Here is an 18,427-nt window from a genome sequence, read left to right on the forward strand (position 1 = left end):
CTCGTCGGTCCAGGGACCCTCGGGGTCAAAACGCCGACAAATGTATCTCATATCTTTTGTATAGATCTATCACCATCACTATGACAGATTGAAACAATATCACGATCCTTTCAACATGCCTAAGTATTATCACTATGGCTCGAGCTGAACATGTTAGTATTGAGAAATAAGTCGACCTATGTGTCGTTGTCTCGTTGGAGAGCTATTAAAAAACTTGTATTTGAGTATTGTGAAGTTCGTTGGTTGTTTGTTGCATGAGAAATGGAATTTGTGGTTGCATATGTATGTTATATGTTATTTTGGTGAACATATATCGTGTTATTTACTGTGTAATATGAATTGAGCAAATTACGAATGGATCCTGTTAAAAATTTTCGTTTTTTCTGTAAAAAATAGCGAAAATCGATTGGTTTCACCAGTACAAATTCAAACTGATTTGCCAAACCGGTTGATTTTTATCGGTTTTCACTGGTTTACCGATGGTCCCACCAAAACCAACCGTGGGCAGGATCGCGGCCGCCATTAACTAGGCCAGTCGCCCTACCTCGTCATATTGGTAGGTAATCCACTGCGCCGCTGGAAGGAGGCTTTGCGGAGATGGACCGGGTCGGCGGCGGCGAGAAGCAGCTGGAGGATTGTACAGTGGGCAAGTCAGTGATCTCCCCGCTCTCTCCCTCTCTTATTCATGGATTAGATATCTGTAACATCCGACCCACTTGTCTGAAGTGGTGCCATCGCAGCCCACTACACGGCCCAAATCGAGATGTACAAAAGCAGCAGCTACGTCAAGACAGAGGGCATCGAAGAAAGAGAATAGAAACCACAAGTGAACCAACCAGCTGGTTGTTCGGTACCCGGCGATCGCCTGAGTTGTTCACGAGCTCACGCCGACGACGCCGCGTCGGCCAAGGGTTGTGACAATATCTAGGTCCCTCTTTCTGTGCCGAACTGCCGATACTTGCAAAGCTAGGAACCCATGTCGATTTGACGATTACCCTCCCCTGTTGGTAGTAGGTGCATGACCGAGATTTATCTGTGCTTTGCATCGACTGTCTTGCTTATTAGGACGCTAATTGTTGTGAGGCGATAACTTGGATCCGTACACATCATATGGTGCTGCGAGCGATGGCTTCTGTTCGAAATGTTTGCTACGATCTCATAGCTTGCTTGTACTGATAGATCCAGTCTTGTGCACTGTGCTGCGTTACTGAGAAAAAAAAAACTGACGGTCCTTTGCAGTCATGCCTCCAGAAATATGTGTTTTTACAAAGGTATAGCCAAATTTGTCTGTGCACCTCAAATCCTCAATCTCACAGTGTGAAAGACATTTCGTTCTGTCAAATGCCTTGTGAGCTGACTAGCTGAGAGGGGATTTATTGGGCTAAATCTACTTTTGAGTTACCATTACAGATATACTATTTTTTTTTACAAAGATGCAGGGTGCAAAGCAGTGTCACAATCCTCAGTGGAAAACTAGAAAGTGTTTGTCGTTGTGTGAAATGAGATGCATATGTTTCTAGCTTGCTGGTAGTAACAGATTTTTTAAGGAAAAAACATGTTGCTTATCACAGGTTTATAGGGCCATGCTCATCAAATCAAAAACATTGTAAGAGGTTTGATCTAACATTGTCTGGTAAAAGAAATTTCAGATGCTTCGCAATAGTGTGAGTCTGCAGAAGAGCTAAGCGCCTGCCCCTGAAACAGAACTTGTAATCAACAAAACAGTCACATGTTTAACACATTCCTAAGGATGAAACTGAGGCTGATATCAGAAATGGGGAATGTGTGCCTTTCAGGTTTTATAGATGATTTCAAGGAAAAAATATTGAATTGGAGTAATAAGAGTTGTGATATCTTATTTTCTGAAAGAAAAAAGGGGCTGTATTCTGGGCAACACGAGTTCCTCAGTGTTGTTTGGTTACAATAGGAATACAGTTCATCTTCATTTCTCTACTTTTAAGTTTCGTAAGCCTTTCAGAAGTTCTACTGGTTGTTAAGTACTGATAAATTCACCATCGTTTACGTAGTAAAAGTCTGTTCAACAGTTTACTTACAATACGAGGTCTTCAGGCTGGATCTCAATTTGATTTGAGGCAACTGGTTTAGTCATTCTTTACTAAGGCATGCTTATCTAAGTTCAGCCTGCAAATTCAGTCATTCTTTACTAAGTCATGCTTATCTAAGTTCAGTTGGAAACTGCATTACATTTAAGTTCAGTTCTATATTTTCATCGTGTTGTTTACTATGTGTGGAATTTGTCGTTGCATAGCTCCCTGTTTTGTGCTACTCGGGCCATTTAACTAACTCAGCTAGAGACCCTTTCGCGTTGCATGGTTATCTAATAATCAATTGGCAACATGCTCCTTATATCATAGTGGGGTACACGCCATCACGAGATGGCTCGGTGGAGAGATTAGACCATGAATAAGATTTTTTTTTGTTTATCACCTTTTTTGAATGGCAGTGGGCATCTTCCCTTGAATAGAGATTGGTCACACAAGTACTGAATAGATATCAGCCTAAAGATAAGATTGGTCTGCTAACAACCTAGAGATAAGACTGGGTTTACAAACTAAATAACTAGATATGTTTTCCCCTCCTTAAAGAGCCTTTCCTATGTGGCAAGCTATACACCGCTTGTGCACATTTAAGGCCCTGTTTGTTTGGGTTTTTTCCAGCTTTTAGCCACCAAAAGCTGTTGCGGACTGCCAAACACCCCAGCTTTTCAGTCCGCTTCTATAAGAATCGCTTTAGTAAAAACCGCTCAAAATCAACATGAACACAGAATCGGTCGAGTCGTCACAATAGTAGGAATCCATCATTTTCTAGATCTTGAACCATTTGGACCACTATATCTTCCTCCGCACGTAATCCCTACGATACTCAGATTCTTCCCACAGCCAGATTCTCAGAAAAGCTGAACCAAACAGGCCCTAAGTCCATAACAGGTAGCATTAGCAAGACAAACATTACTTATGGAACTGTACTACATATTATGGGGGGGGGGGGGGGTAGTTATCACGGCGACGCCTAGGTAGTCGCCATTGCCCTGTTGCCTCGCCTGAACTCAATTAGGCGGGCGTCTGGTTGCCTTAGACCACGCCATGGTGACTAGGCGGCCTCTCAGGCCACACCAGCGCCTAGCTGCTGAAGTGGGCCTCCTTGTGCCCTATGCTCCTAGTTTCCTCTTCTTTCCCCTGTTGCTGCTGTCGCTAGCGCCGCACCGGCCGCCCATGTTGCATGTGCGGCACGCTGCCCATGCCTAGCTGCCCACGTTGTGTGCTCCTGCGTCACCCGCGCTTGGCCATGGATGTTTGCTACTTACGGGACCTGTATTTTATTTGCTAGTTTTTTATATATATTTTGCATACTTGCTGCTGGATAAACAGACGCTTAGGCGGTTGCCTAGGTGTCCAGACGCTCGGTTGGCAACTCGCCTCGCTGCGGTGCTGTCATAACCATCTATGATGTGTGTGTGATAATGGGGTTGATATAATTACAGTCCCCATGTAAAAAATAAAAAACTTGCTTACCATCTTTTAGGTTTGAGATAACACCTGGCATTGCAATGTAGTTTTATAATCTCTGAGACATGAAATCCATGCCCAACAGCAAATTTAACTGATGAATCTCTTGAGTTTGATCCCAGTTTCACTGAACTAGTTGTGCCGAGTAAATCAGAAGAATGTTAATCAACCGAAGCAAACAAACTCTAATTGGGCAAGGCAATCTCTGGCTCTCTGCAAGCTCATTATTGCAATCTCAAGAAGAAGTGACACGATTCAATTGATCCTTGAATTTTTCTTTCCGGAATCACATTGTAGATGTATATAAACTGCTAGGTTAAAGTCTCTTCGGAGACATCCGATATACTTCTAGTGTTATTTTGGGTCTCAATAACTGGCTTTGTGATTGTTGTTGAATTTGAGAGTGATTTATTTCACGTCTTGTGAGAATGATACTATAATTCTAATTTGTTCTCTCCAGCCTCAAAACATTGTTCTCATGTCCGCTGCAGTGCTCTAGGAACTTGCTTCTTCTTCTCTGCTGTAAGCGCTCTTGCTGTTATTCCTGTGGTCATAAAGAAGAAATCCTTGGCTCCCGCGGCCTTCGTTGTCACCACAGGAACCATGCTGGACACTATCGCAGGCATTAGACTGTGTGAGCTACAGCATGCTGAGCGGCAAATGAAGCTTTTGGAAGCCCAGAAACTTTCGGAGGATGCTTCAGCTGGGAGTGAAAGCTCTTGATTCCTTTGGCAGTTCTAACAAGTGACATACATCTCTTGTTTCCAAACTTGTGAGTTGTTGCTCAGATGCCAATTTGACACCTTTTTATTTTTGAGTATCATTCCTACACGCCAAAAAAAAAACGTGTAATTGTGTGTTTAAGCAACGATCACTTGTTTTCACGTCATCAGTGCATGCCAACTGCTAGTAGCCTAGTATGGAACGATGGGTGCGCTACTTTGTGTTGGGTGCTATGATTAAACCTTCACAGTTATTGGCGGCCTCAAGGCATAAGCGATGCTGAGACTGCATGACTTGGTGTAATCTGTAAGCTCTTATGTGCGCACTCACATGACGCACCTATGGTGTCTAGTGTTTGGTTTGAGGAATAAACTAGTCTACCATCTTCTTTCTTCTCACTTTTTTGTTTGGTTTGTGAAATGAAATAATTTGATTAATCATCACTTTATTTCTCGTAGTTAATTAATACTAATACGAGGAATGAGGTCATCTCACTAAATTTGACGAATTGTTAGTTTGTTGTAAAGTAACACGATATAGTGGAAGACTTGGTTTATCATAATAGTTCTTAAACTTGAGCAGGAGGGAGTTGAAAAGGACTCCTAACAGGTTGGTTATCTCAATGTCGTGGAATAGCAATATCGTGGAATAGGGAAGTATTTGAGGTTTTTCCGTAAATCGCGTGTCTTATCCCTTATTTACATTACTTATATTTCTTATATTCTATTTGGTACAATTGTTTGTGAAGTACATATACTTATCGGATAAGGACATTAATCCGCTGCTACAATTTGACTAGAATCAAGGGGTCAAGAGGGTGTTTGGTTTCTGTATTTGATTAAAATAGAGTTTTAGTTTATGTATTTCATAATTTAGAAACTAAAATGAAATAAAATGAAGGGACTAAAAATTAGTCTCTGGAAACCAAACACCTTCTAAGCTAAGTTTTTTTAGTTAAAGTTTTTATAATTGCTTATTTACCCCCTCCCTTCTAGCCTCGACATCAAGGTCCTTCTAGTACCTCCAAGGTTCTTTCAGTAACTATATTTATTATGTTTTAGCTGAACATACTTAATTTCGTCTATTTAATCTATTTTAGATTGTATATTCTAAGGATGAGAAGTAAATATGATAAGCATATATCAAACTCCTCCAACAGTAGATGCAACATCTAGAGATGATGTTAATTTGTTAGTTCACAATAACTCTATTTATTTCGTTACTTATAATGCTACAACCAGTTCACAACAAACTATATTTATTTCATTACTTATAATGCTACAACCAATGATTTGTTGTCTAACGGTGGACTTTACTCTACTCTTTATTATATGATGAATGAGGTACTGACTTTATGAATAACATATTCGTTTTTGAAGGTAGCGAACACAATTTTTTTAAGGAAAGGTAGCGAACACAACTTCACCCATAGTTTACAACTTCACACCCATAGTTTTCGTGAGACTTAATTTTTTCCCTAGATTTTATTTGTCGTTGTCTTTGTGGATGAGACTTGATCATTTTAATGTAACGGTTGAATGAAGTTGAATGTGCCGTTGAATGGATGATAGCAATAGACTTGCTTATCTGAATATGATGGACGAACAGCGTGTGATGAATATTGGATGACATGAATATGTCTGTGTGATGTTGAATGATGTGTGATTTTTATATGGATATACAAGAGAATATAAGAGAATTATGGATTATGGGAATGACTTTTTCGACGTATTTTTTGTGGCGAGCACCAGCCACCAAAAACAATAGGTCTTATTTTCGATGGCTTGTTGCAGTCACCAAAACTAAGCGTGTTAGGTTTATTTTTGAAGGTTGTTATACGGCTACCATATTTTCGGTCTGTGAAAACAACCTACTTCCGATGGAGTCTGAACATCGGAAATAAAATATATTCGACGGTTTTCAGGCGCGAAAAGTTACACCAACCAGGCAACCACTACTGTATACATGTTCTTGCATGCAGTCTTGTTTGGCAGACGGTTGCCTACTACCTTGAGGCAGTGGCAGCTAATGAGAAGTCCTTGTTGGAGGCTGGCCCATCATCTCCGACACCAGGAACTTGTGCTGCGCTGTTTGCCGTTGCAGCCTCCTCATCTATGGCCTGTGTAACCTGTGCTGTCTCTTCAGAAATCTGCCTTGAGCCCCTGCTTGTAGCAGTTTGAATTTGTGAGCAGTAATCCATGTTCAGGGCCAATAGAACTGAAAACGCACAGTACCTGTATGAGTAGATTACAAGGCCAGTTGCTGTTCCAGCAAAAGCAACGAAGTACATCCAATCAACCTGCATGCGCAGAGTTTGCTTCCATCAGAGCAATTTATGAATGGCAAACGCGTTAAGCGAATAGAGAAAGGAATCCATGTGCTTGTACCTTCTCTTTGTAAGCGAAAATACGGATTAGAACAGCCCACATGTCTGAGGTCAGGAGTGAGAGATTAAGCATGGTCGCGCCACATATCTGTAACAACCAAACACACGCTTGTGTAATCTTTTTCTCTAGAAAAATCATGAAATTTCTCGCTAGAGAAAGTGATGTATACCTTGAGAATAATTGGTACCGTTGAGTAGAACAAGAACATTGCCAATGCAAACCCTATGAAGGGAAGAATCTGAAAGGTATAAAAGAACATAATATTTTAAAAAAATAACTGGCAAGGTGACTATCTAATGGAACATGCTTGACCTAAAATTATTGCCTGAGGCAAAGAGATATGAGGAGACTCACCGCACCAGCAGTCCAGTGAGTCGATCTGAGCTCTTTTTGCTCAAGTATACTTCTTTACTGTTGTCAAGGAAATAGAACGAGGGACTGTATTTTCTTGCTATTACATGTGGTAATGTGAAGTCAAAAGAATTCTTGTTTCATTCGGGTAAGGTAAAGAAATCTCATTTCACATGTTCCTACAATCATACTTATGAGCTTATTTTAGAAGGGAGAAATCTCATTTCACATGTTCAATCAAGATGATCGTGTGGAACCAGTTATGAGCAAGTGTTTGCACTGCTGGATTGCATATCAGCGGAAATCTGAACTACTAAAAATCTGGCTAGTTCAAGTCATCAAGCACAAGTTTTGATGACTTTATGTACTTGAATCTCTCAATAGCTAACTAGGAGTATTTCTTTTGTTTGCAGTGAACTGTAGCAGTGTGGCAGAAGAAACAACTATGTAAGTATGAATATAAGAAAGTAGAAAAAGAAGCTTTCAATATTGAATCAAGCTAAGCTATTGGTTTAAAAGATGAAGGATACATCTGTATGCCACTTATAATTGCTCCAAAAACACCTAGCATTGCCATCACCTCAATCCTATTGCTTTTCTTGACAAAGTACTCCTGAAATGTTGTACACATAAACCCTTGAAGTTTCCAGGTATATATTTATATGTTAGGCAAGACAATGAGACATTTGAGGGTTAAAATTGCAGAAACAGTTTTGAAGCTCAACGGACACAAATATTCATTTCACAAACATGGAAATAGAGTGGCAACGATCAAATCATCCATATGATAACAAGGATCAAGTCCAGATGAAAGTATGCTGAAGGAGAATTGAATTGTTATTAGTGAGAGTTAAGTCTAGTGGTTTCTTACCTCGGTAACGTTGCTGATGGCATAAAGCATGGAGCCTCCAATGACAAGCAAATCACCTTTTAAGGGGTTGGGTCCTTCTGCAAGAAAGTAAAATTGAGTTGGAACATCACACTAGTATCTTAGGATAAATTCCAACACTTTTTATATATTTGCCATATCCTAGCAGAGCTCTGTGTGAGGAGATCGGACAATCAAGTATGCTTTACTAAGGCCACAAACACCAAAAAACAAACTGAGAACAAATAGCCAAATTATAACTCAGATATTTAGTAGAAAAACACTTTGCTGCACTAAGGGCCTATTTGGTTCCTTTAGTCCAGAGACTAAAGTTTAGTTAAGGGACTAAAGTTTAGTCCTTGCCCAGTTTGGTTATAGGGACTAAAAATATTCAGAGCATATTAAATGAATCATAAGAAGACCAAAATACCCCTTAGCATTCTCTCGCAATTAGTGCAACTGAAATAAATAAGGATAAAGGGTGAAATTAATATGGTTTAGACCCTTTTAGTCAACCTTTGAGGGACTAGAGACTAAAACAGTTTAGTCTCTGTTTTAGTCTCTGTTGTAAATTTATAGGAATAAGTGACATGCTTTCTACATATTTAAATAGATTAAATATACTAATTCCGAATAAAACAAGCATATAACTCAGATAAATGCCATATGTAAGTATAACAGCAATGAACAGTAGCAATTCCAGGACATGAAAACATGTAATATAGCTACTCAAATCCATTTGCAAATTAAACATGGCAGGTAGATGAATAAGGCAGATTAAACAAATAAACATGATTGATTATATTAAAATATTGCTCTCAAAATAGCGGGTTGCTGCAATAGACAGCCCTCCAACGCTAAAGGGTGATCAAAGATCCTCGACTAACGTGACAGTCCTATCTTACCAAATCAGGGTTTTAGATCAAATATTATGAGCCTAGAAATCAAGCATGAATATTAAGATCAAAACAGTGTGCATAAGAATTAAGGAACAATAATGAACTTAAATAATCAGCTTGCACAATAGTAAGAAATAACTAGGCACAAATAATATCAATGCTGAAAATAACAACACACTAAAACCCAGACTGTCACGTCGTCTCACTACACCGCTATCATCATCGAGCACATAATCCGCCCACAAATTGTGCAATCACACCCAAGTAAATAATACTAGCAGATAGCACAAAATTATTCAATAAATAAATAGAGGCAACGGGTAACTCACAGCACGTAGATTGTCTACGTGGGAAGACCAGCTCAGCGAACACGAGGTTCTGTCCCAGAAAACCAATTCCGCCGCCCACGTCCGGACCTGCACGGCGGGAGGTTGACGGAGATACTGGAGCCGCTGCCGGAGCCGAGGGAGACGTCCTCGGCACCGGCCCGAGAAGAGGAACACCGCGTAGCAGGGAGCCCAAGCACCAGGCCACGGTGGACAACAATCAGAGCCGACAGAGCACTACACAGGAGCACTGGTAATGCAACTGAGCGCACACAGACCAAGCTGCACGAGCGCAGGGATCACCTCTACCCTCTTCCAATCACCACCAGCGAGAATCACAACAGAAGATCGAACAAATCGATCGAGATTCGATTGGAGCAGTGAACTGGGAGAGAAGGCTGATACGAGCGTATGCTGAGAGAGATGATTAACGGCCAGGGGATCGAACTCCCATTTAAGGAGCTGAGAGGGGAGAAGGCAAACGGATTTCACCGAGATTCCGGACGAACGAGCCGCGCGGATCGTAATCCATTGAACGCCGCCGCCACCCAGACGCTCGGCCCTCTCCGAATCGCCTCCGCTCGTGCCTTGCGCACGCTCGATGCCCTACTCCTTCTACCAGCCTGCTCTCAGTCGTTCGATACATGCGCATGCACGCGATGGGGATCGGCCAGCCGGCTGGGCTGCTCGGCAGCGGCCTGCCAGCGGCCCAGCTCTGCTGGCCTTTTTTCATTTTTTTTTAATTTCCCAATATGAAAATAAAAGGGAAAATCTCTCATAAATGAACAGCAATCCCCACCATTTTCACTCTTATTTTCTGATCAATGTCAATGAGCTCCCGTACTGTTTATATACTACTTTTCGGCAGAGGTACTTGTTAGGTTTGAACCAAAGCCTATCCCAGTGTGTTCCAACCCTGCACGAGTAAGCGGAGGACTACGCCTTGATCCACAAACCCTAGTGTGAGAATCTTCGCACAAAAGGCACATAGTACTAGGCAGATTATCTGCTTCTCTTACGGGGCAGGGCGTTACGGTCATGCCCTTTAGTATCTATTCATGAGCTCACTAGAGAGAAAACCCCATTCTCTCCTGGACTGCGACCCCACAGTCAACTCATATAGGTGAAATCATTAAGGAAATTCTGTAGGACAATTTCCCTGCTTATAGCATTGACTTCATTAAGAGCATATCGCTCAACCTGCCATACAGACAGAGCACAGCAGCTCATGAGACTCTTTATCTTTTGTGCTCTTGGTTTCACAGTGCTTCGTTTCCTGGAGCCTGGATCTCGGGATCTCCGGTCACACGGGACAGTTATCCGCAGTTGAAACCGCTAACAGGGTACGAGTCCCATTCCCATGCACGCTGCTTGGATTGGCTTTTGAGCCAGCCCTTTGGTGAAAGGATCAGCAAGGTTCCTTTCAGACTTGATGTAATCTACGGTTATTACACCCGTCTCTCTAGCATGCCGACATGAATCAAGTCGTCTTCTGATATGCCTCGAGGATTTTTGGTTGTCCTTTCTACTGTTCACTTTTAGCAACACAGAAGTGTTGTCACAGTATACTAGGACAGCCGGTATCGGCTTTGCTAGCATTGGAAGGTCTGACAACAGGTCTCTCAACCATTCAGCCTCCAATGCTGCTGAATCAAGTGCAACTAATTCAGCCTCCTTGGTGGAACGTGTCGACACTGATTGTTTAGACGATCTCCATGACACGGCCCCACCAGCTAAAGTGAACACATAGCCACTTGTAGACTTCATTTGATCTGAGTCAGAGATCCAGTTTGCATCACTGAATCCTTCAAGTACTGACGGAAATCCGGTATATTTAATACCAAGATTCATCGCTCCCTTCAAATACCGAAGCACTCTGTACAAGGCTACCCAGTGTCTATCTCCTGGACTGGCCGAATAACGAGCCAGTCTGCATACTGCATATGAGATATCTGGTCTAGTTGCACTGCTCAGGTACATGAGAGATCCGATGATCTGCGAATATAGTAGCTGGTTCACAGGCTCGCCTTCATATTTACTGAGCGTGTAGGATGGATCATAGGGCGTGGTGACTGGTTTACAGTCCATATGTCCAAAGCGAGTCAGGACCTTTTCCACATAATGGGATTGTGACAAAGTAATCCCATCCTCACCCTTTATCAGCTTGATGTTCAGTATAACATCAGCTTCACCCAAGTCCTTCATATCAAAGTTCTTGGAGAGGAATAATTTTGTCTCCATGATAGCCTCCAAGTCGGTCCCAAATATCAATATGTCATCAACGTATAAACACATGATGACACCTTTGCCCCCAGAGAAGCGATAATACACACACTTGTCGGCTTCGTTTACACAAAACCCGGCAGTAGTCAGAGTATTATTAAACTTCTCATGCCATTGTCTGGGAGCTTGTTTAAGACCGTATAAGGATTTAATCAAGCGACACACTTTGCTCTCTTGTCCTTTAACCACAAATCCTTCTGGTTGCTGCATATAAATTTCCTCTTCCAGCTCTCCATTTAGGAATGTTGTCTTTACGTCCATTTGATGGACAAGAAGTTTATAAGCAGCCGCCAGCGCTAAAAGCACACGGATTGTGGGCAATCGAGCCACCGGAGAATAAGTATCAAAATAATCCTCCTCTTTCTTTTGAGTAAAACCCTTAGCCACAAGACGGGCCTTGTACTTTTCAATAGTACCATCAGGTCTCCTCTTCCTCCTAAAGATCCATTTACAGCCCACAGGCTTGCAACCAGCTGGGAGATCAGTTATCTCCCAAGTTCCGTTCGAGATGATTGAATCCATCTCGCTACGGACAGCCTCCCTCCAGTACTCTGCATCCGGAGATGTATATGCCTCTGTGAGGGAGCGTGGTTCTTCATCCACTAGATAAATAATATAATCATCACCCAGAGACTTTTCAGTCCTTTGTCTCTTACTCCTCCTTAACTCCAAATCTGGAGTCTGGTCATGGACACTCGAGGGCAGAGAATATGTCCGAGATGGACCATCTGGGGCTACTACTTCCTTATCCCGCATAGGGAAGATGCTCTCAAAGAATGTCACATCCCGAGACTCCATTATTACATTTATAGCAACTTCGCTTGTCTCGGAATGGACCACTAGAAATCTATAAGCTGCACTGTTATGTGCATAACCCAGGAAGACACAGTCTACGGTCTTAGGGCCTAACTTTCTCTTCTTCGGCAACGGGACATTCACCTTTGCAAGGCAGCCCCAAGTTCGAAGATGCGAAAGATCTGGCTTCCTTCCTTTAAATCCTTCATAGGGTGTGGCCTCACGGTTGCGAGGCGGCACCCTGTTCAGGACATAGCATACTGTGAGTACTGCCTCGCCCCACCATATGTCAGGCATCCCCGAACTTTGCAACAAAGCATTAGCTAAGTCACACACCGTTCGGTTCTTCCTTTCAGCTACCCCATTTGACTGAGGTGAATATGGAGCGGTGGTTTCATGAATGATTCCACACTCTTTGCAGTACTCATCAAAAAGGTTGGAAAGGTATTCACCTCCTCTATCAGACCGTAGCCTTTTAATTTTCTTGTCTAACTGGTTTTCAACTTCAGTCTTATAGATCTTAAAGTGTTCTAGTGCCTCATCTTTAGTTCTGAGTAAGTAAATATAACAGATTAACAGAACCTAGTAGCATCATCTATCAAGGTAAGAAAGTATCTTTTACCGCCTTTTGTGATTATACCATTCATCTCACAGATATCTGAGTGAATTAGTTCTAAAGGAGTGGTACTTCTGCCTTCAACCGTATGAAACGGTTTTCTTGGCTGCTTAGCTTGCACACAAATACCACATTTTACACCTTTAACATGTTTATATTCAGGAATTAAAGACATGTCACTTAATCTCTTAATGGCCTCAAAATTCACATGACACAAACGGGAATGCCATATATTATTAATGGAATCGTTATTACAGACCACATTAACATGGTAAGAAGAATGATTGTTCAAAACAGAAAGACGGAACAAACCGCCTGACTCATATGACTTTCCAACAAAAGTACCAAACTTAGACAGGACCACTTTATTAGACTCAAACACTAATTTGAGACCCTGTCGACATAGCAGCGACACTGAAATGAGGTTCCGGCTCATCGATGGCACATAGAGTACGTCCTTCAGCACGAACGTCTTTCCTGAAGTTAACTTCAGGTAGACCTGTCCAGTACCTCGAACTGCTGCCGGAACACCATTTCCCATCAAGACTGGTGCGCTGTTGTATCCCTGGAATGAAGAGAACATGGATCGATCAGCACAAATATGAACAGTAGCACCAGAATCCATCCACCAGTCATCTGATGGACTTGCCATAAAGGCCTGAAGTGCATACCCTGGGGTGGAGTTAACCACCACGTTCCCTTCTTTGCGCTGAGGTGGAGGACCTTTTCCCTTCCTAAGTTTGCATCTCCGAGCTGTATGCCCGGAGACACCACAAACGTAGCAGATAAAGTCCTCCTTTTTCTTCTTCATCTTTTTGGACTTAGGTTGGTTCATATTCTTCTGTGGAGAGTTCTTCTTCTTCTGGAATTTTCTATCTCCACCCTTCTCAACAACGTGAGCCTGGAGTTGCTGGGATGGCTTGTTACTGGACCTTGCACGCTCTTCCACATTAATCGCAGCTGACAACTCAGTGAGAGTCAATTGCTTCTTCATGTGGCGGCGTGAAGTCACAAAGTCTCGCCAAGAAGGCGGGAGCTTTGCCAGTATTGCATTCACCTGAAAACTGTCTGGTAGGACGCAGCCATATTGGACCAAGTCCCTAACAAGGAGTTGAATCTCCTGTAGCTGCTCCATAACAGACCTTCCCTCAACCATTTTATAGTTGAGGTAGTTTTCCGTTGTGAATGACTCATTGCCATTGTCAACTTCAGAGAACTCATTCTCAAGTTCAGTCCATAGACCCTTGGCGGAGGTAAAACGAGAGTACACGTCAAATAAGCGGTTCGACAAGACGTTCAGCAGACGAGACAAACATGCCTCATTGGCTTCGTCCCACTTGGCTTTCTCCGCTAGTGCGGCAGCCTTCGCTGCATCATCAGAATCATCTGATGCAGCCTGGGGAACAGCCGACGTCACTACCCAAAATAATTTTAGGTCAGTGAGCCACATGCGAGTCTTAATCTGCCAGCGTTTAAAGCTTGCGCCGTCGAACGCTTCAGGCTTAATGACATCAGAACTGGAGGCCATTATACGAATTGGTTTTCTGGATTGTTGTAAATTTATAGGAATAAGTGACATGCTTTCTACATATTTAAATAGATTAAATATACTAATTCCGAATAAAACAAGCATATAACTCAGATAAATGCCATATGTAAGTATAACAGCAATGAACAGTAGCAATTCCAGGACATGAAAACATGTAATATAGCTACTCAAATCCATTTGCAAATTAAACATGGCAGGTAGATGAATAAGGCAGATTAAACAAATAAACATGATTGATTATATTAAAATATTGCTCTCAAAATAGCGGGTTGCTGCAATAGACAGCCCTCCAACGCTAAAGGGTGATCAAAGATCCTCGACTAACGTGACAGTCCTATCTTACCAAATCAGGGTTTTAGATCAAATATTATGAGCCTAGAAATCAAGCATGAATATTAAGATCAAAACAGTGTGCATAAGAATTAAGGAACAATAATGAACTTAAATAATCAGCTTGCACAATAGTAAGAAATAACTAGGCACAAATAATATCAATGCTGAAAATAACAACACACTAAAACCCAGACTGTCACGTCGTCTCACTACACCGCTATCATCATCGAGCACATAATCCGCCCACAAATTGTGCAATCACACCCAAGTAAATAATACTAGCAGATAGCACAAAATTATTCAATAAATAAATAGAGGCAACGGGTAACTCACAGCATGTAGATTGTCTACGTGGGAAGACCAGCTCAGCGAACACGAGGTTCTGTCCCAGAAAACCAATTCCGCCGCCCACGTCCGGACCTGCACGGCGGGAGGTTGACGGAGATACTGGAGCCGCTGCCGGAGCCGAGGGAGACGTCCTCGGCACCGGCCCGAGAAGAGGAACACCGCGCAGCAGGGAGCCCAAGCACCAGGCCACGGTGGACAACAATCAGAGCCGACAGAGCACTACACAGGAGCACTGGTAATGCAACTGAGCGCACACAGACCAAGCTGCACGAGCGCAGGGATCACCTCTACCCTCTTCCAATCACCACCAGCGAGAATCACAACAGAAGATCGAACAAATCGATCGAGATTCGATTGGAGCAGTGAACTGGGAGAGAAGGCTGATACGAGCGTATGCTGAGAGAGATGATTAACGGCCAGGGGATCGAACTCCCATTTAAGGAGCTGAGAGGGGAGAAGGCAAACGGATTTCACCGAGATTCCGGACGAACGAGCCGCGCGGATCGTAATCCATTGAACGCCGCCGCCACCCAGACGCTCGGCCCTCTCCGAATCGCCTCCGCTCGTGCCTTGCGCACGCTCGATGCCCTACTCCTTCTACCAGCCTGCTCTCAGTCGTTCGATACATGCGCATGCACGCGATGGGGATCGGCCAGCCGGCTGGGCTGCTCGGCAGCGGCCTGCCAGCGGCCCAGCTCTGCTGGCCTTTTTTCATTTTTTTTTAATTTCCCAATATGAAAATAAAAGGGAAAATCTCTCATAAATGAACAGCAGTCTCACCGTTTGGCAATTTAGAGACTAAATGAGACTAAAATGAAAAGACTAAATATTAGCCTCTCAAACTAAACGGGGCCTAAGAATACGTCGGAACCGTAATAGTGCAATTCCATATGTAGAAAAAATGAGGCTTGTTCTTACTTGCTCGATCAGAAGCATGCACATCAGAAAATACGACCAAAATAAGGCCAGCCACGCAAACTCCAACACCAATGAACTTTCTCAGCCCATACTTTGTCTTCAGGAAGATCCAAGTGAGCACAATGACACATGGAATCGACCAGCAATCCAGGAGCATCACACTGGTCAAGGACGTGTACTGATAAGCCTTCACAACTGTGTGAATAAAAACAAGTCAATTTTGTATATAGACAAGAAAAGAAAATAAAACTACAATTATGAAAAAAAATGCTTTATTTACATTCACTAATGATAGGTGCATACCGATGTAGTTAGCTTCCACATCAACGATGCCTAGGATCAAGTAGTAGTACCATTTGATCTGCAGAATAGAATGTGGAAAACATTTTAGGCTCTCGTTAGTTAGCATTCACATTACTGAATCATTACATAAACACTGTGGTGACGAACAGCTCAAACAACTTATTAAGAACAGAATAAGAATACACTTAAATATCCTGGCTAACATAAAGGAACTAGTAGTCATCCGCAAAAAATACAAGAGAAACAGTATGACACAAACTTCTGGTCCATGGGAATAATTTCAAGGCTGGGCATGTGCTCAAACCCAAAAATAGCATCTCAACTTTTGATCCAAACAAGAATTCTAAAGAGATTGCTCTCGTGTCCAGAAACCTAAAATGGCGTCTCAACAGGTGACCACAACTTTTGAGACTGTATAATACTTCATTACTTTAGGTTGTTGTTGTTGTTATTACTACTACTACTATTATTATTATTATTTTGCATTCAACTGTATGAATTGATGTACAGAATAAGCAATAAATAAGAGTTCATTATTAGTATTTCTTAGAACAAACAAAATTTGAGACTAATTTCAATTTACACAAGTAGCCTTCACACATTTCCTTGAGTGCGAAAAGCAGCATCTAGACATACCGTCATATTTTGCCGTTTGTATAACAGTGTTCCACCATAAACAAGTGCAAGAAGGATGTAATTCAGCAATGATTGTGATGTAGGTGCATTGACACCTGAAAAAAATAAACCCTCATGATTCAACATTATCTTCAGAACTTCTCAATCAACACAGTTCTCAACCATGTGTCGTGTGAACATGGCCATACAATTGTTTTTTTTCTGAACAAATATGCCAGTCAAGCTACCGGAGCCAAATGACAGGTCTCATCATAACACGAAGAACCTGTGATTCTGTGAACCAAAATCACGGCACAACCGAAGACATAGCTAACTGGAAAAAATGTCTTTTATGTTCAAGAACGATAAGAAAATCCATAATCCAGTAATTTTGCAGCAACCGATGTGTGCGGACACGCATAGGTGGGAAATTCTCTTCCATTTTTTATACAAAAGCTAATTTCAATGTTGGTCCGCCAGGAAGTTCTACCCAATGAAGGATACAGGTTGCGATTGCGAAGAACGTCATCACCGGCGTAAGGGAACAGAAAAAGACAGCGTACCTCGGCGAGCGAGTTCAGAGGAGGCAAAGCCAGTGGAGGTGATGAGTAGCGAGACGAACTGGCCCAGTGCGAGCCCCACGAACACCTCCCGCCGCAGCCACCTCGCCGGCGGCGCCATTGCTTTGCCTCTCCCTCTGTCCTCTCTCTGTTGTCCGTTCGAAATGTGCTACGAAAGCAAAACAGACCAACGACGGCGTGTGCAATTATTTATTCCATTTTATAATACGTATTATTATTACTTTCATACTTTATAGTTTAGAACGATGGCGTATACACGTAAGTACATCTTTCTTCCTAAATTATATTTCGACATTTTAATATTTATAGATCTAAAATATTTTATAGTTTAGAACGATGGAACCAACTGGTTAGCATCGCTGCTTGTGGTGCCCTGGTACCGCTGAGGTGCTGCTGATGACTCGTTGAGCCGGCGGACGTTGCTCTCAACTGGTCAATCGGCTGTTTGAACATAAACAAAGTTTTGAACTTTTGATTATGATATGTTTGTTTCGATTATAATCTATCCATATTTAATTTTAGGAAAAACAAACGGACAGATTATTGTGCCAAATTATATAATCTCAAAGTAGATTATCATAATCTTATAATATACTTAAGAGTGCTTATTTGAGGTTATTTTTGACAAAAGATTCACTACTCAAAAATTTAGTAGAAATTACTCATCATTTTCACTCTTTAAAATTGTTTCATTTATTCTTCTTTGCTCTCGCTATGTAACATTGTTAGAAAATAAAATAGACATAAAGATTTACGTCTTCAATACGGAGGAGCATACAACCACGAGGAAACAGATTTCCTATCAACCGCAGAGTACAATTTACATGTAGGACCTATATTTATAGACGTACATGAAAGCATATTCCAAAAACATATTTCAAATATATAAAAGGAATTAGATGCATATCCCAACAAATCCCCCATTGACTCTAAATCCATAGAACTGTTTCCCAAACACCACTAGGATGCTAAATTTGAATATCAACTAAGCCTTAGTAATCATTA

General features: G+C 41.9%; 2 protein-coding genes across 2 annotated transcripts; one reads left to right on the forward strand and one right to left on the reverse strand.

Annotated features, from left to right (window-relative positions):
- Positions 1-553: 553 nt before the first annotated feature.
- On the forward strand, positions 554-4,411 carry LOC103647577 (uncharacterized). Its single transcript, XM_008672093.2, has 2 exons — positions 554-650; positions 4,019-4,411. Exons 1-2 carry the CDS (start codon positions 598-600, stop codon positions 4,248-4,250), a joined length of 285 nt encoding a protein of 94 aa, XP_008670315.1. The 5' UTR covers positions 554-597; the 3' UTR covers positions 4,251-4,411.
- Positions 4,412-6,103: 1,692 nt separating this feature from the next.
- LOC103647578 (solute carrier family 35 member F1-like) lies at positions 6,104-17,563 on the reverse strand. Its single transcript, NM_001370909.1, has 11 exons — positions 17,405-17,563; positions 16,863-16,957; positions 16,227-16,284; positions 15,924-16,118; positions 7,860-7,936; positions 7,519-7,601; positions 6,992-7,043; positions 6,807-6,875; positions 6,638-6,724; positions 6,485-6,549; positions 6,104-6,412 (listed from the first exon to the last, which is right to left on the reverse strand). The coding sequence occupies exons 1-11, from the start codon at positions 17,520-17,522 to the stop codon at positions 6,256-6,258; spliced, it is 1,056 nt and encodes a 351-aa protein (NP_001357838.1). The 5' UTR covers positions 17,523-17,563; the 3' UTR covers positions 6,104-6,255.
- Between the last annotated feature and the right edge of the window lie 864 nt (positions 17,564-18,427).

This window comes from Zea mays, chromosome 2 (genome assembly GCF_902167145.1).
Source record: "Zea mays cultivar B73 chromosome 2, Zm-B73-REFERENCE-NAM-5.0, whole genome shotgun sequence".
Lineage (NCBI taxonomy): Eukaryota > Viridiplantae > Streptophyta > Magnoliopsida > Poales > Poaceae > Zea > Zea mays.